Source organism: Grampus griseus (genome assembly GCF_964374135.1).
Source record: "Grampus griseus genome assembly, chromosome: 12".
NCBI lineage: Eukaryota > Metazoa > Chordata > Mammalia > Artiodactyla > Delphinidae > Grampus > Grampus griseus.
The window spans coordinates 84,475,156-84,500,985 of NC_139006.1; the positions used below are offsets into that span (position 1 = coordinate 84,475,156).

The following is a 25,830-nucleotide window of genomic DNA, read 5'->3' on the forward strand; positions in this document are numbered from 1 at the left end:
CTATTGACATGACAAGCATAATCATAAAGGTGAAATAAATTCAGTTTATCAATAAAATATTAGGACAATGAAACAAGAGTTTTCAAAGTTGTTGAATGTTCACCACAAGATAAATGTTACTTAAAAGTATCGGGTAAATTCTTTCTACCAGAACTTCTAATTGTTCAGTTATTTCTAGAATTCCCCCATGGCTCCAAGAATGTTAAAACAAACAGAATTTTCTTATCTAAAAATGACAACATGTCATTTTAATGGTTTCTTAAATTAATTTGGATTGAAGGTAAAATTTTTGCAATTGCACCTTTTGCATCGTTTTTCTGGAGGACCTACGCTGCAGACACAAGCATATTTGTTTCACTTGCTTCTTTCTTCTTTAAAGGGAATGATGAAGGGGGAGTCAACCCACAGCCGCACCCCTGGAAGTATAACTGTTTCAAGGCCAACCTGAAACCTTGAGTCAACTTCAGCTTGGTCCTCGAGAAGATGCCAAATACTACCAGATGTGGAGAGACCACCCGTGAGATCAGAAAGACCCGCTGCCCACCCACCCTCCTTAAAACAACGAGCCTTTATTTAAGAAATTCTACTTCCAAACTTCACATGGGCTTTGTTTGGTTCATAGAGAATTTCATGACTTATGGGATTCTTTGCGTCATCTGCCTTAGTAGGAAAAAGGAGTGACTAGGTAGAGATACCCAGGCATGAGGGAACAGTAGAGAGAAGCAGGAATACAAGGGTTACCTATTTCTCCATTTTTTAGGACTTTCCCTGACAGGTGCATCATTCCCACCTACAACTTGGGCTTCATTTTCTATCTTGATGGAAATGTTCACATTTGACAGTCAAAAAACATGTAAGACTGTGATTTAGTTTTAGAACTTACATAATGATTTCGTGATCAATGAAGTTCTCAAACATCTGTTGATCTTTTACAAAATGTGCCTCCAGATGAACCCCCTCCCCCACTCACTACGGGAATCCCTTGTTATCTTTTTCTACTGTTTCTGAGGCTGACGCCAAGCTTCCTGCATAAACATCTTCCTCTCCTGTTGGCCCTCCCCCAGCCTGCCCAGCCTTTGAGCAGCTGGACACAGCAGGCATAGAAGTCCAGCACGATCCCCACCATTATGCCTTCTCTTCCATGCCTGCTCCTCCCAGGAACTTGGTAAGGCCCGCTGAGAGCAGGGACAATATGAAAGCTTGTCTTTGCTAATGCCGATGGCACAGGAGTGGACCCTGGTCCCTGAGAGCAATGCTGGACTATCCCAAGTACCAGAGCTCCCCACCCTAATCTGGAGCCAAACCAAACTGGGCCTCCAGATAAGGTGACAGTGAACACACATGCAGCCAGAGAAGAGCAGAAAGGAGTCTGGAGGCTGGGCCGACCCAGACTCACAGAGATTTCTGCACACAGACAGGACATGGCTTTTAATTGTAAATATCGCAATTATTGTATGATTTGCTTTGTTCAAATTTCACACACCAAGTATCTCATCCAAATTTAAAGCAAGCTCTTCTCTAAGAGATCCAGATGGGGGACATGCAAACATTCACTGCACGTGTGGGCCAGGCAGAGGAGTGCAAGCTTGGTGGTCATTTCATTCCAAGCTTCACAGGAACCTGCAGAGCCCCTATCTATGGCGCGGTGGGGTGGGGGAGTGGGAGAGGGCAGATGCAGAAATGCTCACCAGGGCACTAATTTCTTGCCTTAATCCCTTTGGTTATACTGTTTATTTCCAGACACACACTTCATAATGATGCTGAAAACCACGCCTGGAACAGTGAACCGACTGCTCTCCTATCTTAGAGGTAGAACCGTGAAACTCGACATGGATATCCTTGATACGGTAGCACCAAAAAGCAGAGTGAAGGTTCCACAGTCATTTTTATTTAGCTACTGACCTATCCATGATTACACAGTCACGACAGCATGTTACAGCAGAGCCTGCTGACTCGTCTGTCGATGTATCAAAACGCAGAGGGATGTGTCGGGCACTTCAAGTCCATTACAAGAGGCATGATTTTGTTCCAGGCTTATGTTTATTAAAATCTAAACAAAGGATTCCTCTGCAAGGTATTTTCCCATGTGATAGAGACAGCTGCCCCACTGCCCTCCTACATTCGCTCTAACTTCCAGTGACAAAAAAGGCAGAGGGTAATACATGTCATTGATTATAAAAATCTATGCTCTGTAATTTAAACAAATTCCTTTCCAATGTGTTTAGTTATTTCTGAAGAACTCCATGGCTCGTCAGTCGGCGAGCAGGCCAATGGACAATCATTGCTAACTACAAAGTATTTCGAGTCTGTAAATTCAGTTCTCAAGTTTCGACATTTAAAGAAAAAAGCACTGGGCAGAGAATAATAAACAAAGACGGGATGACTGAATCAGTCCACTCAATCAGTCCACACCAGAGTTCTTCATGGCCCATCACCAGAGCTAAATTTCTTCAAAAATCAGATTCCAAATGTCCCACAATCTCTTTCACATGTGTGTTTTTACAAATTAGGGAATCAACATTTCTTTACAGGAGCACGTAAACAGTTTTCACCTCTGCAGGAGGAGTCTGTAAAACCTGAGAACCTGTATAGCTGAGAATCTCTTCGGAATGACATGTTTAAGCTGAGAGAATGGACGGTGGTAATGTTCTCTCATGGTTCACAGTCTTTTGTTGATGTTGCTGGTGTTTTTAATCAAAGAAAAGATGGAGTATCTTTTCTAGGTCTTGCAGGCCACTTTCTCTTTTTATCATCTATATGATTGTTCAAGTGGAACAATTATTAGAAATCTTTAAGCTGTTATTTCTGGGCCTTCCTTAATTTCCTTTAAAAAAAAACTACATTGGAAACATTCAATACCTGATTATTCAATTAGATGAAGCAGCACAAGAAGAGAACCAAGGACATCCCTGCTCACATCAGACAGACAACTTGGATCTGAAAGATTAGCAAATTAAATGACCGCCAAATAATCAGATTCCAAACATTAAAGACAATTACATATCAAACAGACAGCCAAACATGGTGGTATGTTTTAAAGGATTGTGCCCACAATAAGCAAATGACATAGTGGTGGAACATCAAAACAAAGCTGATGGATAAAAAGGCACGTTCTAAACGCTCAGGAGCAGAAAGGACAGTTCTTTTCGTTTGTTTTGTGTCTAATGCAGGAGGAAAGGAAAACAGGTGTATTCAAATCATTTTCAGGTGCAGGGTTCTGTCAGTTGAAGCAGTTAACGGTGGCTTCTTTCTCCCCAGACCAAAGCAGTCTTTTCTTCCATTGGCTTCTGAGAACGTGTTTAGTGTTCCGATGTGTAGAAGTGATACATCAGGGCTACAACCAGTGCTGAGATGGCTGGGATCACCCAATTGGTCCACCAGCTGGAAAGAAACAGCAGTGATGCTTGCATGGTGTTCAAAGGAGGGCACTCAAAACTGTGCTCCTTCTCTCTACCATGAAAGTCACCATGGCATGTTTTTATTACCTCTCCAACTTTTTTGGATGAAAAGGTAACTGAATTGCTGAAAGTGCAGTGAGTACAACACATGTCCTGGTATACTGGCAACTGGTCTGTCCTTCCAGCCTTATAAGAAAACTAATGTCCTCCCGGTTCCATTTAGATCTGTTTCTATGTACTTACACAAAGAGCTATGAATCACTCCCCCGACAGATGCCACCTAGAACTAGTGACTTATCAAAAAGACACCAACTCTGGGTTACATATCACAAGTTCATGAAAGTGAATATTCCTAGCAGGTTTTATTCTAGTTACATCCGTAAGTGAAGAATTGAAAATGGCACTGAACTGAGAACCGGAAGACCAAGGTTCTCATTTCGAGAGAGCCGTCAGCAAGCTCTATAGCCAAGGGCAAATCACGTCCCCTGAGCATAAAGTTAAGGAGTTTGAAGCATGGGATTAGTACGGTTGCTACTAGCACCACAGCTCAACATTCTGTGATTTTGTTTTGAAAATCTACTCTTTACATGTGTGTAGTAGGTTTAACGTGTTAATAAACAACAGGCCCAAATTCCTTAACTTGTGGTGTAAATTCACAAAAATCCCTAATTTACACATTGTTCGGTCCTGATGCATAGAATTTTTGATCTACTATAAATGACAGATGATATCAGGGGCAGGGTTAGGAAGATCTTCAATACAGATTTGAACCTATAATTTCTTAGAAAACAGAAATTAATGTATAGGTTTCAGAATCTGAATAAAGAGCCGGTAACAGCTACGTATACATATATTTTCTGTCATAAACTTTCTACCCTTTAATATTCTTCACATATCAACCCATTCAAAGATCAAGTTCAAAATAAAGATTTAAATTGCAAAAGGATTATAAGTGTAATTTGGTAGGTTTTCAGTTTCCATTTAGAAGGAGACTGACATTTCAGGGGAAAGCAAGAGGAAATAAGGAAATACTGCAGGGAATGTACCAGAACACTGACAGCCTGGGGGCAGCAAAATTTGACAGGGTGAAATTAATAAGCAGGACTGTGTAGCTTTGAGCTTGAGTCCCCAAAAATGTATATAATGGCAATTAAACAAGTCAGGATGGTAGAGCTGCCAAAAACGTCATTATGATCTTAAACTATAATAAAGCAATCTAGTGCTTAGAACAAGTGATTCATGCTACACTGGATTACTGCATTCGAGTTTAAGACCAACCTAAAAAAGGGACAAGGGAAAACTGAGCCATGCTTAGGGAGGTATAATCATGACAATTTAAGAAACTGACCACATATCAAATGAGGAAGGAAATGAGGAATGTCCGCCTGGAGATTAAAAGATTGCCCAGGTCACAGGACTGCCACGGGGGAACAGGAGACTACATTTGTTCTGTTCCTTAAGGTAGATGCAGCTGGAGGGTGAGATCTGGGGTCGCTCTAAAGTGTCCATGGTCGGAGCTGTCAGACAGTTGAGGAGGGAAGGCCCTGGGTAGTCTGGGTGCTAAGTGGAGATGACCCCTGGCCTGTCCACTGAGAGGCACACGGCGGGAGCCGGAGCAACAGAGGCACCTCGGATGAGGGGAGAGGCCCCCAGTCCAACTCTGATTTTAGGAGCCTTCTGATCACAATAATGCTTTTAAAGAAAACTACCACATACCTGGAATTAGAATCAATAGTAGTAATAAGAGTTTCCTGAAACACAAGAGAAAAAGTAAAGTAAGTTAAGGGGAACATCTAAACATTTATTCAATTGACTAAAACCTGTTTTAAAACAAGATCACAGGGCTTCCCTGGCGGCGCAGTGGTTGAGAGTCCGCCTGCCGATGCAGGGGATGCGGGTTTGTGCCCTGGTCCGGGAAGATCCCACGTGCCACGGAGCGGCTGGGCCTGTGAGCCATGGCCGCTGACCCTGCGCGTCCGGAGCCTGTGCTCCGCAACGGGAGAGGCTACAGCAGTGAGAGGCCCGCGTACCGCAAAAAAAAAAAAAAAAAAAAAAAAAACAAGATCACAATAGTTTATTCAATTCATTCTTCTTATTCAGTGCATTCTTCAAAAACAGTTGAAAGGGAAAATTATATCATAAACTTCTCACCTGAATACCTAATTTCACCATTTTTTCAGAAGAAAAAATAATTAGATAATTTGAAAGAAAATGTTAAAAATTAATAGGCTACCTAAAATATTCTGCACATCTAAATACTTTAACATAGAAACCGAACACAGGTATCATTTATACATATACAGAACCTATCATTATCTTTAAAGTTTCATTATCTTTGTTTCATTTTTCAAATGCATGAATGAAATGTTCAATAAAAACATCAGTTATTTCATCAAATCTCATATGAAGTAAAAGTGTACCCAGATTATATAAAAAGACATGTCAACCAAAAAGAAAAAATAAGAAGTATCACTTAAATTATAACAGTCTGGACCACCTTTCCTGGCCTTCTTTAACTCTGTCAAGAAGGCTCTAAAAAGACACTGGAGGCGTCACAGGCTGACTTCACACTGTCACCCACCAAGAAACCTTCAAATGCCGCGGTCTTTCAGTTACAGCCTGTATCACTTTCCAGCACTTTCTGAGTGGGGTCCTTCCTGTCAGTACCATGAAAATGAACTATGGATGGCTCTAGGAAGATGCATACTTCCCCAAACAGTGGGGTAGCTAAGGCCTAATGAAATGTAAGCTTTTTCGGGCTTAAAAACTTGTTAAGAAGCATTCTTTTGAAGCGCCACACCAGCAAAAGTATTAGTGCCTCAAAGAAAGGTAGACAGAAATAAGGCAGCTTCACAGAGTTCTATCTCTGTAGTTTCCCAAAACACAAGGTAAAAAACCATTAGCAAAACAATCAGCGATTTGCAGTGAGGCAAAGCTACACACAGCAAGGCGAGTTAAAGACATTCCCATGGAAAGGCAGAAACCTTCCAGGAAGAGCAAGCAAAGCAGTTGTGAGACCCACCAACCTGGTAACATGGCCTTTAAGATTCCTGACACAGGAGGAGGGAAAAAAATAGTCATTTAAAAGAAAACTTCACAGTTATTATCTTTTTAAGCAATATTAAATCTTAGAGACTACAAAATGTATCCATAACTACTGCAAGATTAGGTTTCAAATTTTGCATAGATGAATAAAATTAATAAGGATTACTAGAAGTAACTGGACAATGAGAAAATATTATTTAGCTATTAGAGACATATAAAGAAAGACATAATCAGTTCTGAAACAAATACAACAGTTCATTTAAGGTAAATTATTGTCACACTAGACAGCTAAGCCTGAAATAGTAAACAGAAGGCAAACACGGATCTGTTATTTTGTTATACCGAGCACATGCATTTCACCAAACATGCTGACAACTCGGCATGGAAACTTGGCTGGCTTGCCTTCCACTACTAGTGCATCGTCACCGCCAGCAACAACAATGATCCTCTAAAGAGCTGAACTGTAAAAGACAATATGCATTTTTGATTGCTTATTATCTGTTAGGCTCTTAACCCAGGGATGCTTAAGAGTTAAGGCAAGTTTGAATTAGCACTTGGGCCACAGTTGGGTTTTGGTATGTAACTAACAAATTTGTCAGAACAGGGAAAAAAGACTCTGGTCTTTATTACAGGCTGTGCCTCCTGTTCACTCCGTGACCTTGAGGGGTTCAATTTCAAGCAGGAAAAGGTTAACAATGAAATCAGTACATGATAAGCTCTCAATAAAAGCATGCAAAGCCCACTGAGCTTTTGCAAATCAAAGTCACCTCATTTATAACTTCATCTCACTTAGCCTATTTCTTCACTGGAAGGCTTTCCTAAAAATACTGCTGATGGAGTGATGCCTTTGATGCGAAGGCTAGAGCCTACGGAGGCATGAGAGACTTGCAACTGCCAAGCCTTAAGTGGGTGCTAGCAGTGGGTCTGCAGTGTGTGACCTTGAACAAGGTCAAAGCCTGGAACAAGGTTGAGTTTCATTGCCTTCACCTTCCCTAGAAGGTCCAGGAATTCCCCCGTGATATCATGAGAACCAAAACAATTCACTAACATAGCAATGTTTTGAAAACTGCAACCACAAAATCCTATCAGTAGGTATTGCCACTAATGATATCGTCCATGTCAAATTGATAGACCTGGATTTGCTAACTTAAAAATGTGTCTCTGTGTCTACAAATATCTTAACTTGGCAGCTTCACCGTTTCCCTTTGGGCAGGTTCAAGCTAATAATCTTTGGTGCAGATTCCTTCACAATTTGAATATCTTCAGCAGACAAAAATTCAGACCACAGTGTACATTTATCAGACTGGAGATAGATGGAATGGTTATAAGACACACCCAACAAGGAACACTCTCTTCTGATAAACTAGAAGCACAGAAAAGATAAATCTAGGAAAGTGGTCATGTATTTTCTTTCACTGTGTCTGCTTATGGCCTCTAAGAAAAATAGCAAGTTCCTGTCCCATATTCCTCCAGTTCTGCTCTAAGTCAGCAAAGTCACATATGTTCTAAAGGAAGAGTCTGCCTCTCAGAAGTAAAACAGTTATGTAGGAGATCTTAGCTCTAATTGGTGCTTGCTTTCTGCTGGTAGGAATCGTGGTTCAGGACATGGCTGGACCTACATTAGTTCCAAGTTCAGGTAACAAGCCTTAGCAAATCCTTGTTTTACTACAGCTGAATGATATGCACCAAGCTTACTAACATACTGAACACCTAATGGGAAAAATTACACTTTTTCCCTGACAGACTTTAGAGAAAAAGCAAAAAACTTCATGTATCACAGAATTTCAACAGCCCAAAAAGGAGCCTCAAAAAAGGTACTAAGTCATCTAAGTGAGGTGATCAGTTCAGAGAGAAGGGCTAGTGAACCAGGGCATAAGAGTAGCACTACTAGAATTATTTTTCTTCCTTAAGGAAAAATACATCAAAAAGTTCTTTAATTAGCATTAAATTCAACCAACAAATATTTACTGAATACCTACTATGTCCCAGAGACATGAAGATGAAGAAGACATAGGTAGTGTCCTTAAAGGTTTAAGTATTAAGACCTCTGCTCAGATTTTAAGTTCTCTGAAAAGAAGGCTTATGTCAAATCTTTCAGATCAGAAGCACAATGCTACTTATAAAAAGTAGCTCTTCAAAAGGTATCTGTTGATAATTATGGTGAAAAAGTTATTTTAAGTATTGAGAGTCATGTGACAAGAATATACAAGCTATCCTAATGAAATATACTGAGCGGCCTAAACAAACAAAAAATTTTGCTGAGACAACAGGGTACATATTCATCTAACCTAGAAAGACCTAAGCTGGTCTCAGGTAAATAAATGCCCTCCAGTTTGACAGGTATGAAATACAGCGCAGATAACTATAGCTGAGATACTGGAGATGGTCACACTTACCGAAGGCTTGGTTATCTTTGACCTGTCATCCTGCAATTAAGGAAAAAAAAAGTAAGGTCCATTATGAAAGGAAAAACATCTGTAAAACTACCATTTCCAAAGTACTCGCTTTTACTGAGATTTAAAAAAAAAAATTATTATTCAGTAATTAGCATTTTAGGTTCCATCTAGGTTATCAAATACAGTTTGATCCATCTGACTGCAAAAATTAATAGCAGATTAAGTGCCTATATTTATTTCGATCTAGCGTTCCAAAGTTTAAAATAGCATGATAGTCATATTTATATGCTGATCTGTATATATATTTATGATCTGTAATTCAGGGAGCAGCTGAGACCTACTTAGATTCTTCCCTTCTATCCTCTGAAATTCACTTTGAGGTGGGGGGGGGGGGGTAGGGTGTGTGTGTGTGTGTGTGTGTGTGTGTGTGTGTGTGTGTGTGTGTGTGTGTGTGTGTGTGTGTGTGTGTGTGTGTGTGTGTGTGTAATTTGTGTGGTATCCTCAGTGAATTCCTGCAGTCTCCCAATTATAGGGTTATAATCTACTCCCTAAAGGGTGATCACAGGTGAGGCAGAAATGCTGCAGTCACAGTCTGAAATCCCACCTGCTCTACCCTCACAAGCTTTGGAATGGAAAGAATAAGGACAGGATGGAACATTTTAAGGGAAGGCCTTTCCAATTACCATACAACTATTTCGCTTTGGTGACATATGAAGATAAAGATGAAAATACGTGGATGAATAAACCTTCCTGATAAATGAAGCTTCCTTTCTCAAAGTACCATCTCCCACCACCAAAAAAACCACGTCTCACTCGACGGAAACTGCTCTAAAACAGATTTCCTACCTTCAGGCTTCCCCAAAGAGCCTACTTCAACCTTTCCTTTATTCACAGTCACTACAAGAAGCATCAATTAGATGCAACAGAACTTTTTGTATGGCTGTTTTTCATATGGTTTCTAGGTGTGCTCACTGGGGTTGAGGCTATTTGCTATGTTTTTTTCTTGTTGGAGCCCGCTTCTAGGAGCACCTCCACCCCTTCAGGTTGGCCACTGGTAACGTGCCCAGAGCTGGAGGAGGAGAAAGGAAGGCACTGGCTCTGAGGAGAGGTCCAGGGTCTCTCTAGAGGTGAGAGGGATCTACCTGTCTGCTCCAGATTCCAAGTTTGCACATCTCCAAGTTTGCAGCTATATTCCTGATGACTTTGGTTGACAGATGAGTGAAGTTATAAATGTACATTTTAAAATGCTGCAGAAGGGCCTAAATTCCTATTACAGCCCTGGGTTTACATAAAAGCCAAAACAAGCCTACGTTTCTGCAAAATCAGTCCATGGACTGCCACCAAAGATGATGTTCTCAAAGGTCTCAGGTAGAGTGACAAGGTTGAGGACCATGTGTGGGTTTTACAGAAGGCAGAGTTTATTCATTTAACATAGCTGATTTTTTTTAAATTTCTAAATCATTTTTTAGAATTTAAATATCCTCAAACTAATGAAAGTAGAAAGGAGTTTCTTAAGAAAAATATTCTGGTCAAAGAAGAAAGAAAGACAAAATAACCCTACTCTGGGTCACTACCCCCACCTTCTAAAATCTGCTGCTCAGGGAAACTTCAGAGTCTGAGACGCACCGTCCCCAGGACGTGACCCCGGAGTGAGAGGATTCTAAGTGCTGGTGAAAAGTGCAACCAGGGAAATGCAAAGAAATTTCTGGTCAATTTATTTCTAAAGTCAGGAGGAACTGTTTTTTGCTTTTCTCCTTTTTCAATTTTGTAATATGCAAGTCTACAGATTCGAGTAAGGTCAACCCACAGCCTTAAAGAGAAACAAGGCCCCCAAAAGGTGCTTACTGGATGCAGCTCTCCAATGATAAACGTTTTGGACAATTCTCGAGCATCTGTAGAGTGTCCGACATCCTCAAAGTTTTCAGTAGCATCACCTCCAGCTTGTTCCCTTAAGACTTCTTCCCCACCAGGGTGCTGTTTGAAGGACAGACAGAAAAATGAGTATGTTTTCCAGGCAAATGAGTTAAAAGGAAGTGGCCCGTTTACTTAACCAAATAGGCTACTCCAGAAGCCACAGATGACAATGTGGCAATATAAACCATTCACAACCTGGGTGAAAACGATTCCTTTGTATTCAATTTCCTACTTGAAAGTACAGACAAACTTTCTCCAATAGTAAGACATTTATTTCCCAGTTATTCACATGACAATAAAACCATTAGGCACACATTTTTCATCCTTTGGGAATGTCCTCTTTGCTTTTCCATAAAGCTCTCAAAATCTCAAAAAGCTTTTCTCAGTCTTTACCCAATCTACATCTTGAACGCATTTCCACACTTATTTAAAAGCCTTCCACTGGGGCACAGAATATGAGTCCACTTAAACATGGGAAGCCGCCCTGGAGGTACAGGCTGTTGACTGGCTCACTCTGAAAGCCAGCTTGAAGCTTCCTGATGCATCTCCAAGGCCGTGGCAATGACAAACGTGGTTTGTTAATTCTCGAACAGTCTGTTTATTCTTAGGCACAGCCTGACAGGCACAGAAGCAACAACGTGGGAGACACAAAATGACTAACTTATGCAGCACACACAAATTATGCAAATTCACAGATTGTTGTTTCTTCTGTGTGGGTGGCTTCATTCATGAGTTCCTTAACTTTTGGGTCCTGTTAAAGATATGTGACCATAGACAAGTCTCCCAAATTAAATCATTATTTTCCAGTTACAGCCTATCTTCAAAGGAAAATTTCAAATGAGGTTAAAAACATAGATTGGGGCTTCCCTGGTGGCGCAGTGGTTGAGAATCCACCTGCCGATGCAGGGGACATGGGTTCATGCCGCGGTCCGGGAAGATCCCACATGCCGCGGAGCAGCTGGGCCCATGAGCCATGGTCGCTGAGCCTGCGCGTCTGGAGCCTGTGCTCTGCAACGGGAGAGGCCACAGCAGTGACAGGCCCGCGTACCGCAAAAACAAAAAACAAAAACATAGATTGGCCTTTTGTAAACAATCAGAAAATTATACAAGTTTTAAAAATATAGAATTTTGGGACTTCCTTGGTGGAGCAGTGGTTAAGAATCCGCCTTCCAATGCAGGGGACATGGGTTCGAGCCCTGTTCCAGGAAGATCCCACATGCCGCGGAGCATCTAAGACTGTGCGCCACAACTACTGAGCCTGCGCTCTAGGGCCCGCACGCCACAACTACTGAGCCCACACGCCACAACTACTGAAGCCTGTGCGCCTAGAGCCTGTGCTCTGCAACAAGAGAAGCCACTGCAATGAGAAGCCCCGCACACCGCAATGAAGAGTAGCCCCCGCTCGCCGCAACTAGAGAAAGCCCGCACGCAGCAATGAAGACCCAACACAGCCAAAAATAAATAAATAAAATAAATTTATTATATATATATATAATTTTATCTTTAAAGTGCTAAACTGAAGAAAGTAAACAATTCTACTTCATAGACCGTAACACAATAGTCTTCACCTAAAACAAAAGGACTTCTCAACTTAATTTCTCATCAAGCACAGGAAACAAAGAAGTATGTGTCTACATGTATGTATGCACACATGCATTGCATGTGCAAGTGTGTATGCATTATGCATATGTGTATGCATGCACATATGTAACCATTTATGATTCAGACCCTGCCTAAACCATTTATAAGGCAGTTTTCATTTTTTTTTTATAAGGCAGTTTTCTAAGGAAAAAATAGAGAATGAGAGAAACATCTTGGGTTATATTGGTTTGAATGACCACTGTTTAGGAAAAAATATAGAATAAATGAATTGATGCTAAAATACATTTGCTCTACTTTTTAAGATTATTTGGATTTTTTTAAACAATTAGTAAGGAAACAAAGCCTAAAAATTGATTTTTGGAAAAATATAATTCAAGTCTTGGTAAGACAATAAATATGGGACTGGCTTGTTATGTGCAGGGAGAGGCAAACAGAGACACACTGCCAAGGAAATCAAGTCTAAATCATGATGGTGTGGAACTCCGCAATTCGTCTTGTCACTGTCCTCACTCTTGTGACTTAAGTTCATGCTGCCGTTTTAATAAGCAACCATCACATTTGAAGACTAAAAGAAATGCTCTTCCTTACCTGCTGGCGCCCGAAAGTGACAAAGAAAGAAAACTGGGAACGCTGGTGTTGGCGCCGTCTTGATTATTCCCAGAGATGGTCTATGTCTCCCATTTCTTTCCAGAAACTCTCAGAGAACATACTACTATCTTTGGGGCAGGTTATAGAATTTGGGGTAGCCCAAAGAAAAGGCAAGGCTTTGAAAAAGGAAAGTGATATAAGAACAGGCATGCAAAGCAAAATTATCTGAGGATTTTCTAAAAGATTAAGGAAAAGACCAAAATGCCTCGTTACAGGCAGGCAAGATTAGAGGTAACAAAAAAGAGTCTGACGGGGCTTCGCTGGTGGCGCAGTGGTTGAGAGTCCGCCTGACGATGGAGGGGATACGGGTTCGTGCCCCGGTAAGGGAAGATCCCACATGCCGTGGAGCAGCTGAGCCCGTGAGCCGTGGCCGCTGAGCCTGCGCGTCCGGAGCCTGTGCTCCGCAGCTGGAGAGGCCACAACAGTGAGAGGCCCGCGTACCGCAAAAAAAAAAAAAAAAAAAGTCTGAGACAAATTTTGGTGAAGTCTGTATCAGAAATCTGTCCTGGTAAAGAAAGGGTCACTCGCTAGGACCTCCACTCATCCCACCATGTGCAGGCAGTCAGCCACTGTAGAGCCCAGAGAGAGAGAAAGACTGGAGGGAACGTCAGCGGTGACGGTAGGAGGACCCAGGAAGGACAGAACCGGTGGCAGCCATGGCAAAACAAGCCATTCCCACTGGAATTGTCCTTCTAACAAAAAATCTCCCATTTTTCCAGAGGAAGATTCCATTTTCCATGTGCATAATTCCCTGTCTGCTTCTGTAAAACCTCTACTTATTATAAGGTCCCCAAGTACCACCTTGCGCTGATAACATATGAGAATCTCCAGATACAAACTAGGGAATACCAATAAAATAAGTGGAAATAGCTTTCATTTTTTACATCTTTTTGTATATAAGGGTTATTTGCAAGCAAATAAACAGGAAATAGATTTTAAAAGATGAAACATTGGCATAATCCATAATTCAGAAGACATCAACTGTCACAATCTCTACCCATTCCTAAGAACACTTTCAGAAAGACATGGTAAATTCTTGTGGTATAAAGAGAATGGTGGCTACCAGGTCCTGGAATTACAACTGGCTTTCTACTGCTCACAGCATAAATGCTTTCAGCGATGCTGGCACAGTGGATCTCTTCTCCTTGAAATGTTTTCTTCACGTGGCTTCCAGTACAACAGGCTCTCCTAGTTTCCCTTCAACTTTATTTCCCCTCCTGATCTTCTCCGAGTCTCAACCTCAGCGCTCAGTCCTTGGCGCTCTCCCATTCCACCTGTACTAGCTCTCCTGGTGATCTTACCTGGTCTCCGACCCAGAATATCACCTGTTCTCTAGCGAGTGCAGTTCATTAGGCTTCCTTTGAGCTCCAGACTTCTCCCACATGCAACAGCCTACTTACCTGTTCACTCAATGTCTAGTGAGCATCCTGAACATAACATAACCAAAACTGAACGTTTTACTTTGCCCCCAGATACACTCCTTCCCAGTTTTTCTATTCGCAGTGAATGTTGCCACCATGCATACAGTTGCTGCAGCCAAAAACTAGAAATCAAACTTCATTCCTCTTTCCTTCTCACTGCCATCCATCAGCAAATCCAGCTGGTTATCTTCACAACATATTCAGAAGCTAACCACCTCTCCCCACTTCCAATGCTACCACCTTAAGACCAAACCAGCATCTCCTGAATGGACAACCACAACTGACCCCTAACGGGTCTCCTGCTTCTTCTCCATCCTTCCCACAATCGACTGTGCTTACTCCATCATGCCTGTTACCTGTTTACCTGTTACCTCTCTCGCTTCCACTATGACCAGCTACCCTGGACTAAGCTAACATCTGAGGATTTTCAGAACCCCTACATTTGCCTCTGTGTGGAATGCTCTTCTCCCAAACCTTGATGAGATTTCGTCTGTCCCCTTGTTTATCCCTGCTCACATGTCAGCTTTTCAGAGCCCTTCGCTGAGTTGCCCATCCAGAAGGGCCTACCCCATCCTCACACCACGGTCTCTATCCCCTCCCTGCTCTTTCCTTCACAGCACCTAGAACTCCTGAAGCTCTATTTTGTCAATCATTTGTAAGATTCATGAGGACAGAGGCCTTTGTCTGTCTTACTCATCCCTGCTGCCCAATACCTAGTTCAATGCCTGGCACATGGCAGATACAAAGAAGTATTTGTAAGCAAGTTTGGATAAATAAAGGAGATGTGCACGGCTGATTACACATTGGTCTTAGAACTAGTATATGCAACTGGTTAAGTGACTGACAACAACTTTCCCATTCCAACTATTCTAGTTCACACCCCTTTCCTTCTCCTGAACTATAATAGTTCTTACCATTCAGAAACCATATAATTTCATATTCAATTCTGTTTAATTCATTTAATCCAAATATTTATGAATACTATGTGCAAAGCATCGCCTGGGACACACAAAAGTACATGAAAAATAGACACAATTTGATCCTGAAAAAGCATACAATTAATTTGAGGTTAAAGAAGAAAAACAGATATAGCCTCATAGTTTTGACTATTCATGTGTGACCCACGGCAGTGACTGCCACCATTCTATCTTCCAGGTCACTTACCCATTCTTCTGCCTCAGTTACTCTGCTACTGATTCCTTCTAGTGTATTTTTCATTTCACTTATTGCATTGTTCATCTCTGTTGGTTTGTTAATTCTTCCAGGTGTTTGTTAAACATTTCTTGCATCTTCTCGATCTTTGCCTCCATTCTTTTTCCAAGGTCCTGGATCATCTTCACTATCATTATTCTGCATTCTTTTTCTGGAAGGTTGCCTATCTCCACTTCATTTAGTTGTTTTTCTGGGGTTTTACCTTGTTCCTTCATCTGGGACATAATCCTCTGCCTTTTCATTTTGTCTATCTCTCTGTGATTGTGTCTGCCCTCTGGTGGATGAGGCTATCTAAGAGGCTTGTGCAAGCTTCCTGATGGGAGGGACCGGTGGTGGGTAGAGCTGAAATATGCATGGCATACTTGGGGCAACTGAAGAGACGAGTGTGAATAAAGTAAAACATGTGAGGCTGTGTGATGGCTTACTTCACATGTCAACTTGAGGTGAAACTTGATTTCTGGGAGGTGTTTCTAGATGAGATTAGCATTTGGATCAGTGGACTCAGTGGAGGAGATGGCCCTGCTCAATGTGCGTGGGCACTATCCAATCCATTCAGAGCTTGAATAGAACAAAAGGTGGAGCAAGGAAGAATTCACCTGTTTTCCTGTATCATTATTTGAGTTGGGATATCTTATCTCTCCTTCCCCCGCCCTCAGCCTCCCATTGACTCCTCTGGTTCTCAGGCCTTCACACTCAGACAATCACTCTACCAGCTCTCCTGGGTCTCCAGCTTGCAGATGGCAGACTGGGGGACTTCTCACCCTCCATAATCATGGGAGCCAATTCCTTATAATAAATCTCTTCATACATAAATATATATATGAAATATGTATGAGTATCTCCTATTGGTTCTATTTCTCTGGAGAATCCTAACACAGGTTGGATGGTTAGAAGGACCAAACCATTAGGGCCTTGAGAGCCAGTGTGAAGTGGAAGACACTGAGGATCACTGTGGGTTCCTGAAGAGCAGGGCGACCATGACAAAATGCCGGATGGACCTGTCATGGTTAGAACAGAGAGGCTCAAAATCCAGACAGGGAGAGCACCACTGCAGACATGCAGCAATCTGACCAGCATAGCAGCACAAACCCCTCTCTTTCCCTCTACCGGCCCACAGGCGCCAGCCTTAATAAGAAGCCCCTCTCGGCTTCCTGAAAGTCGGCTGCCCTCCACCTCACCTGTGAGCAAAGCATCCAAAGCATAAAACTCAACTGGAGATCTTAACTCAAAAGGCTAGGCTACATGTTAAAAACCCCAGAAGTTCAGAGTCTAAAAGAACCTTCAGAGACCCAACATCCTTAAATTCACGGATGGATAACCGGGGGTCCAGAGAAATTAAGCCCAACATCGCACTGACAGTTCATGGAGTAGCAGGACCAGAACACTGGGGTCTGACTTACAGTCCAACCTCCCCTCTCTTTTTTGAATGGGCAAATTAAATGGCCGTTTTCATGTTTCTGAACACAGTGACTTTAGATGCCTTAAAAATAAAGTTTCTTTGTACATATCTCTTTGGGGACTTTGTTGGGGAATCTCACTTCTAGACCCCAAGAAATGTTGTCATTTGCCCTGCCTTCCTGGGCCTTAATAACTAAGGACAATTCAAAGGATAGACATGCTTCTGTCTCAGGGCTCTGTCTGGCTACGAGGTTGTCCCAATAAAAAAACCCAGAAGGGAATGCAGAACCACACTGCAGTATCGCAATACTCATCAGGTCAAAGCCATTCACTTCGAGGGTTTGCTTAACTAGGCAAAAACGAATGATAATAATAGAAAAACCCTTTCCACATAAATGTAATGTTATATGGACCCAAAGTCCACCAGTTCTGGAGTTTTAAATAGGATCTTTCAGTCCAAACACTTAACACTGCCAGAAAACGGTGGCACAAACAAGACTGTGCATAAACAATGACTAGGCAAAACCAATTTATCTAAAGAGATGATCTTCAATAGTTAAGCCAAAAATGAAAACAACTATTTGGAGTGCAATCAATTTATATAAAATTTAGAAAAAAATAACAAGACGGCCAAATGTTTCCTATCATTTCTAGACACTGTTTCTGATAAGGCAAAGGGTGATGGCCTTGAAGCTGGTTGGGTTCCCCAGACCTCTGTTCTGCTCTGCCCCCCTGTGGACTGGGTGAAGGGGCTGGAACCTGCGTCTGCACCGCCTCGGGGCTTTCTGCACACCTTCTCACTGAACCCTCAAAGCTTAGGGACCAGAGGCTCACAGGCATCATCTGAATTACTTCTCCTCATTTCACTCTGAAAATGATGCAATGAAACATGAAACAAGGCCCATCTTTGCATTCCCGCTGCTGGCTTATGAGACCCACCCGCTCACTCAAACATCTGCCAAGTGCCACGCCAAGCTCTGTTGTTTCCAAGGTGGGTAAGTCATGGCCCTGCCCTCAGGGAATTACACTCCAGTGACATGCAGACAAGTAAGAGCTAAACATAGTAAGCCCCAGGTGCAGAGCCACGGCACAACAGAGGGAGGGATGAGCTCTCCCAGAGCTGGAGGTGAGAAGCGGCCAGGGATGGGTTGCTAAGGAGGGGGTGCTTAGTCCGGTGTAAAAGGTACACTGGTGGTTCACCAGGTGAAAAGGGGTGGGGAAGGGCGTGTTCTATGCAAAGAAAATGGAGAACACAAAGGCCCGGAGGCAGAGACACAATGGCACCCCGGAGGAACTGCAGGCACTGTAAATAACCGGATTTCACATGGATAAAAATGCACTGTTGATCACTTTTTTATTTGTTTTTGTTTGGGGGAGGCAATGAGAAAACAGAATCACGCACATGTCACCTCCCAATTGCTATCAATAACCCTTCCCCATATCACTCAACAAAATGTTAAAGCAGACCCCTCAGCAGTCACGTATTTGGCCATAGCCCCTGCACCTTTGTTGCGGTTTGGTCTCCAGCTGTCTTGGCCTCCACATCCAGGTAGTACTGTGTTACGGAAGAAGCCCAGGTTTGGAAGCAAAGGAAGCTGAATTCAAGATCCAGCTCTGCCACGTCTTAGCAGAGCAACCCAGGAAGGTAGCAGCTCTTCCTGAGCTTCCATTTCTCCATCATTAGATACCTCTCCCACTTAAACTACAGAGATTAGTGATATAACTAGTATAATACCTGGCATGTAATAGGTGTTCCATCAATATCAATTTCGTTCCCTTTCTTATTCAATACTGCACATTCAATACTGCCAGAAAGAACCTTGCACAGAACCTCACACAGCACCTGGTCCCTGTAAACTGCTGAGGCTAAGTCCAGCACCAAACCCCAAACCCCAAGGGACCCCTTCTTTCCACCCTGCCCTTCATCTTGAAGAGATTTCTGTGGATTTAATCAACTGGCTTGATCCTACTAAGCCACAGACCCAATGACAAGAGTTAATAGAAACAACATACCATAAGGACAAAGAACATTCGCTACATGAAATCATTCTTAAAGGTCATTAGGATGAGAACAGATAAGCAATGCAGCTGTGAGCTGGTAACTATCCTGCAGAGTGCTGTTATAGTGTTCTCTCCTTGAAAAGAAAGAGAAGAAAAATCATTCATGGCTACTTTTATTTTATTTTATTTTATATATATATATATATATTTTTTTTTTAATAAATTTATTTTTTTGACTGTTGGGTCTTCATTTCTGTGTGCGGGCTTCCTCTAGTTGTGGCGAGCGGGGGCCACTCTTCATCGTGGTGCGCGGGCCTCTCACTGTTGCGGCCTCTCTTGTTGCGGAGCACAGGCTCCAGACGCGCAGGCTCAGTAGCTGTTGCTCACGGGCCCAGTTGCTCCGCGGCATGTGGGATCTTCCCAGACCAGGGCTCGAACCCGTGTCCCCTGAATTGGCAGGCAGATTCTCAACCACTGCACCACCAGGGAAGCCCCATGGTTACTTTTAGAGTTGAGACAGTAAATGTTTGGCCCCAAATTTACCATGAATCAAAGATAATTTTGCATTTAGTCAGTGTGCCCTGACCAATATTTTTAATTCTACCATCACTAAACTTATATCATTAGGTTAAATAAGTGAGTTCACTGGAGACGTAACAACTCCTGGGATCTCTGAAGGGAAGAGTAAGTCCCAGACTGAGAAGTAATGACCCTGGGGTAGAGGAAGGGGCAGGGACAGGTCTGCCTCCGAGGGACAAGAGCAGTCAGGGGACACCGAGGACAGGAGAGTTAGAGCACGCACCGCTTGCCTTGTGACCCAGCTCAACCCAACGCTCCTCATAAGAACAAGCAAAGCCACCAAAATTGAGGGCCCAGTGGAAGATGGGTTATGATCTAAGAGGGGCTATTCCTCTATCTACGCTAGGATCCATCTTGAGTTGGAATGGCCAAAAGATGAGAGGACAGGACAGGCTACAATTGAGACTGAAAAGGAGGATTGAGGGTGGAACCAGTCCTCCTCAATACCAAATCATTAGGCCTATTTTTCCTTTTATATCTAGTGTTAAGAATAAAAAAAATTGGCTAAAACAGGCAACTGGAGGCAGGAGAGAAATAAAACAAGCTGTCAGGAAATTATCCACGCTGGCCCAACAGCCATTCTGCATCGATTTTCTAATATTTTACACTCGTAAACTTTCACTTATTCATTCAATAAATAACTATTTATTGAGTCTTTTCTATGTGCCAGCATTGTTCCAGTTGCTGGGATACTTCCTGCATTCACAGAGTCTACATTCCAGTGGAGGGAGACAGATAAGCAGTAAACGTGAGAAATAGGTTACATGGCATGTCAGAAGGTGACATATGCTACAGGAAAAAGAAACACCAGAGCAGGGTGGTGGGCCCAGAATGCAGGGGCTGGGGGGTGACCAGTTGTAAACGGGGTTCAGGAGAGGCCTCGTTGAGACAGCGAAGGAGTGAGCATGCTGCTATCTGGGGGATAACCTTCCAGCGCAAAGGGTTATATGGTGGAAGGCTTCCTGGCACGTTCATAGAAGAGCAAGGGCATCAGCATGCATGACGCAGTACGTGCCAGAAGGCGGTGGGACCTTGTAGCTGCCTTACAGGCTTGGCTTTAACCACAAAAGAGAGGGAGCTGATGAATGTGTTTTTTGTTTTAACTCTTTATATTGAAAATAGCTGCAGAGAGGTGCCATGTGCCCATCACTCAGATTCCTTCAATGGGCAACATTTTCCATAACTGTAATGCATCGTCAAAACCAGCAAATATCTTAAATAGGGGTCACTAGACTGACTTAGAGTTGTTGTGTGCACTTGTGTGTCTGTCTGGTGTATCTCTGTGTCCTGGTCTGTGGCACTTTCCCACATGCAGGTTCACAGAACACAGGACCATTCTGTCACCACAAAGGCGCTCCCCCTCCTGCCCCTTTGCAGTCCCCCTCCCCCACCACCTATCATCTGTTCTTCACTTCTGTGACCTCGTCATTCTGAGAATGTCACAGAAATGGAAGCACACTGTGTGCAATCTTTTGAGACTGTCTTTTTTCACTTAGCGTAATACCCTTGACACCCAGTCAGGTTGCTTTATTCCCTTTTTACTGCTGAGTTGTCTTCCCTCTATGCATGTACCAGTCTCACCAGGGACCCACTGAGGAACATGTTGAGTTGTTTCCAGTTCGGGGCTTTACAAATAAAGCTGCCAGCCCAACAGCCACTCTGTATCAATTGTCTGATATTGTTTACACTTACAAACTTTTATTCATTCAATCAATCAATATTGAGTCCTCTCTCTGTGCCAGCATTGTTCTAGTTGCTGGGATTTGCGTACAGGCTTTTATGTGGACATAAACTTTCATTTCTCTAGGACAAATGTCAAGGAGTGCTACTGCTGGGTCATACGGTAAGTCTATGTTTAGCTTTTTAGAACAGGTCGATTGATTTCCAGAGTGTCTGTACCATTCTGCATTCTCACCAGCAATGCATGACCAATTTAGCATTTCTACATCCTCACCAGAATTTGGGTTATCAGTAATTTTTATTCTAACAAGTATGTTATAGTATCTCACTGTGGTTTTAATTTGCACTTCCTTAGCAGCTAATGATGTTGGACATCTTTTCATGTATTCATTTGCCATTCATATATCTTCTTGGAGGAAATGTCTATTCAAGTCTTTTTCCCATTTTCTATTTGGATTATTTGTTTCCTTATTGTTGAGATTAGAAAATTCTTTATTATTCTGGATATAAGTCCTTTGTCAGATATGAGATTAGAAAAAGTTTTCTCCTAGTCAATGGCCCCGTCATTTCATTCTATTAACAGGATCTTTTAAAGAACAGAGTTTTTAATTTTTATGAAGTCCAATTTATCCACTTTTTCTTATATGGATCATGCTTCTGCTGTTGTGTCTAAGAACTTTGCCTAATCCTAAGTCTCTTCAAAATCTTAAAATTTTATATTTAGATCTATGATCTACTTGGGGTTAATTTTTATATAAAGTGTGAGGTTTGGGTCAAGATTTATATTTTTGACTACTGTTGTCCAATTGTTCCAGAACCATTTGTTGAAAAGGCTGTCCTTCCTCCATCAAATTGCTTTTGCATCTCTGTCAAAAGTAAGAAGTATCTGCATGGGTCTACTTCTGGTTTCTCTACTCTGTTCCATTGATCTACGTATACGTCTCTTTGCCAGGACCACGCTTTCTTGATTACTGCAGCTATATCCAAAGTCTTAAATTGGGTGGTGTCATTAGCCACTGAAGGGTTTGAATAGGAAAGTGATAGGATCTGACATCTTAAAATAGCACTCTACTACCAAAAATACACAGTCAGGGGTGAGGGTCACCAGGCTGGAGGTGATGGTGCTTGGAGCAGGGAGCCGGCATAGAGGGGGAAAGATTAGTTGGATTCTGACTCCTTTATAAAAGTTGAGCCCACAGAATGTTCTGGGGGATTCAGTGTGGGTGTGAGAGAGACAGAAGGATCAGACATGACCCCAGGGTTTTCGACCTGAGCAAATGGATGGAAGTGTCATCACTGAGATACGGAAGGTGGCAGCAAGATGTGTGAGGGAAGGTCAGTTCAGTCTTCAACACGTTGTGTCTGAGAGGCATGTTAGAGATCTGAGTGGAGATGCGAAGTGAGTTGCGGATACGAGAATCCTGAGTGTAGGAGAGACATCTTTGTGACCTGGAGATAGAAATCCAGGAGCTGTCAGCACATTTAAAGTTGTGACACTGGATGAGACGGCTGAGGGAAAGTGGAAAACACTGGGCCCCGGGGCCTCCGACACTGCAGGATGAGACAGAACATCCCCCTTTCTGGTAGAAGACATTGGGCGGCGACCTGAAGAGGGTGGTGAAAGGAGGGCACACCAAGCAGAAGGAAAACTGCACAAAGGTCTTAAGGCAGAAACAAGCCTGACTTGTTAGGGACACAGAAAGGTGTGGAGGGCAAGGCAACAGTGTTACCAGCTGAGGTGGGAGAGGAAGGAAGGGGCCAGATCACGCAGAGTTTGTTACACCGGGAGAGAGGTGGCATTTTATTCTAAATGCATTGGGAAGCCATGGAAAGGGACTAAGCAGAGAAATGACAGTCTGTTTCTACAAAATGAAGTTTTTTATGTTCTTCTAGAAATCACATTCTTTAACACAATAACAACATACATTACCTGAACTGAAAACTCATAAATCAACAACCAATGTGATGGAACCACTGAAATCCTGAAGACTATGTCAGGAAAGGGGCTCTGAAGAGGAAGACAGTCTAACAACTAGAGCCACAAGAAAGGAAGGTGAAGACGGACGACGGTGTGAAGGAAGGAGGGAGAGACCCTTCCTGAGGCCCCCAGGAATCACGTGTAAGTGAGACGGGGACTTTGGCAGACAAGCAAACACAGTACCACCCACAGCTCAGAGGGCAGGACCGAAATCAGCGAGGGGGTGGGAAGGAGAGGGCAGGGGATTAGCTAAATCCACAGAAGGATTTCATCAGAGCAGTAACCTCATCAGATTTCCATTCAGAACAAGCCCTTCCAGGCCAGTTATTTAAGAGGCCTTTAGAAAACAACATTTAACCTCTGCACGCATGCCCAACAATCTCTTTCTTGAATGAAATAATACAGATTCTTAAAATCATGCAGATGTCATCTGTGTTAGGAACAAATGGCATCCTTGAAGACTCCTTCAGAACTTTCTCTACTTAAAAACTCCCCATGGGCAACTGGAATGGCTGTTTTCTCCACCTTCTAGAAGGCAACACAGTAAAACGACAGCAGATGGAAAGAAAAGCACATTTTAGCCCTTTGACCTTCCAAAGGTTTTCTTTTTATTCTTTCACAACTTCCCTTTACTTTCTCCCTGGTTCCTATGGAGAACCCTGGATATGGGGGTTGGGGGGAAATCTCAAAGCAAATAACAGCAGCTGTGTACCAACTGGATGTCTGTTTTCTTTTAAAGCTGTACTAGTTATCTTAGGTCCCCTGCCCTAGTCACAGAGTTAGTGTTTTCCACTTTCCCTCGGCCATCTCATCCAGTGTCACAACTTTAAATGTGCTCACAGCTCCTGGATTTTTTCAACATATAAATTCTCACATTCACCATTGTGAGATGAGGCTCTGATGGCTATTTACCCAAGATGCCTGAACCACCTTTACCACCAAGGATCCCTTTACATTTTCCTCCTATGGATTTCATATTTTCTGAGGTTTATTTACCAAACTATGTATGTTAAATAATAATAACTTTTCCATTTCACACTCATCAAAGACATTTGCAACTGCAGCTTTATAGTAGTATAAGATTCAGGATATTATCAAACTTCCTTGAAAAAAACAAAGGCACTTGGGATTTTAGCACTAAATATGACAGTCCTACCAACAGTAAAGATGTAGGGTCCTCTGTGTTTTTCAAAATGAAGGACACTGAGTTTCAAGCACCCACACTCTCCTCCTGGCTCCCCAGGGCACTGAGGTCCCCCAGGCTTGGAACCACTCGTCTCTGCAAAGCAGGCAGCCATGTTCAAGGAAAACAACAAAAAGTAAGTCCTTAAAACAAAACCTGCTACAGAGAATACTGCCTAAGACTCAAAAGGCAAAAGTGAGTCAGAAGCCAACAGCTTTGTAAGGCAGAATGCTGTTAAAAGAACATCTAAGATGCAGATACAGAGCATCAGAATCCCAAGATCACCAGAAAAAGTTCTACAGAAACAAGTTTCCATTTTGATCATGTAAAGGAGGACAACTTGACACAAAATATTATGCTTTATAGTATTTTTCAGGAAGGTGTCTATTTCACAAATTAAACATGTAAAGACTTGAACTGAAAGCAAGTTAATATTACTGCCATCAATTATGTGATATTTTCTTCTCATGTTCCACAGCACTCATAAGACCTGAATAAATGCTACTGCCCAACTCACAGAAAGGGAAAAGCAAACCATTTTTCTCCCTGGCCCCAAATGCCTGCATTTTCATTCAAAGTTCTACAGTCGTTAACCCTGCTAATGATATAATCAGAAATGACAAGACTCAAATTCACAAATATAAGTTCAAAAACTATAACTCAGAATTGAAAAACAAAACCCACCTACTTCAAAATATGTAGGCAGGGACTTCCCTGGTGGCACAGTGGTTAAGAATCCGCCTTCCAATGCAGGGGAAACAGGTTCGATCCCTGGTCCGGGAAGATCCCACATGCCAGAGGGCAACTAAGCCCGTGCGCCACAATTAGTGAGCCTGCACTCTAGAGCCCACGAGCCACAACTACTGAGCCCACATGCCACAACTACTGAAGCCCACGCGCCTAGAGCCCGTGCTCCACAACAAGAGAAGCCACCGCAATGAGAAGCCCGCACAGTGCAATGAAGAGTAGCCCCCGCTTGCCACAACTAGAGAAAGCCCGCGCACAGCAACAAAGACCCAACGCAGCCAAAAATAAATAAATAAAATAAATAAATTTTCAAAAAATACGTAGGCAACAAGGCTCATAATCTCATAGATCAGTATCAGATAGTAACTGAACACCTGCTGCTATTGAGATTGCCAGTAATAAGGAGCCAATCTTCCCTCTCAGGTGTCTACCCTTCTCTGGAAAACAAAACAGCTTTATAAGGCTATTATTTCAGGAGATGGAGCTCACTGCACAACTTAGAAACTTCACTTGTGTTCCTGCCCAGAAGGTATAATTTTTATAATGCTCTCCTGTTTCAACATCACCTGCCAGATTTTCACCTTCACCTAAAATCTCATGTTAGCACTCAGCTGCATATGGTGCTACA

At 42.5% G+C, this 25,830-nt stretch overlaps 1 protein-coding gene across 3 annotated transcripts in view; it reads right to left on the bottom strand.

Annotated features, from left to right (window-relative positions):
* The window catches only part of CYB5A (cytochrome b5 type A), a 41,073-nt gene that overhangs the window by 11,616 nt on the left and 3,627 nt on the right, over nucleotides 1-25,830 (bottom strand). The window contains exons 2-5 of one of the 3 annotated variants that reach the window (XM_082667233.1): nucleotides 10,685-10,813; nucleotides 8,840-8,869; nucleotides 5,115-5,149; nucleotides 2,022-3,381 (exon numbers count right to left, since the gene is read on the bottom strand). In XM_082667233.1, the coding sequence (XP_082523359.1) occupies nucleotides 3,300-3,381; nucleotides 5,115-5,149; nucleotides 8,840-8,869; nucleotides 10,685-10,813 (276 nt within the window). In that variant the 3' untranslated portion in view covers nucleotides 2,022-3,299. Of the gene's footprint in view, nucleotides 1-2,021; nucleotides 3,382-5,114; nucleotides 5,150-8,839; nucleotides 8,870-10,684; nucleotides 10,814-25,830 lie in introns of those variants that run through there. The other 2 variants (XM_082667231.1, XM_082667232.1) reach the window with 2 other exon arrangements.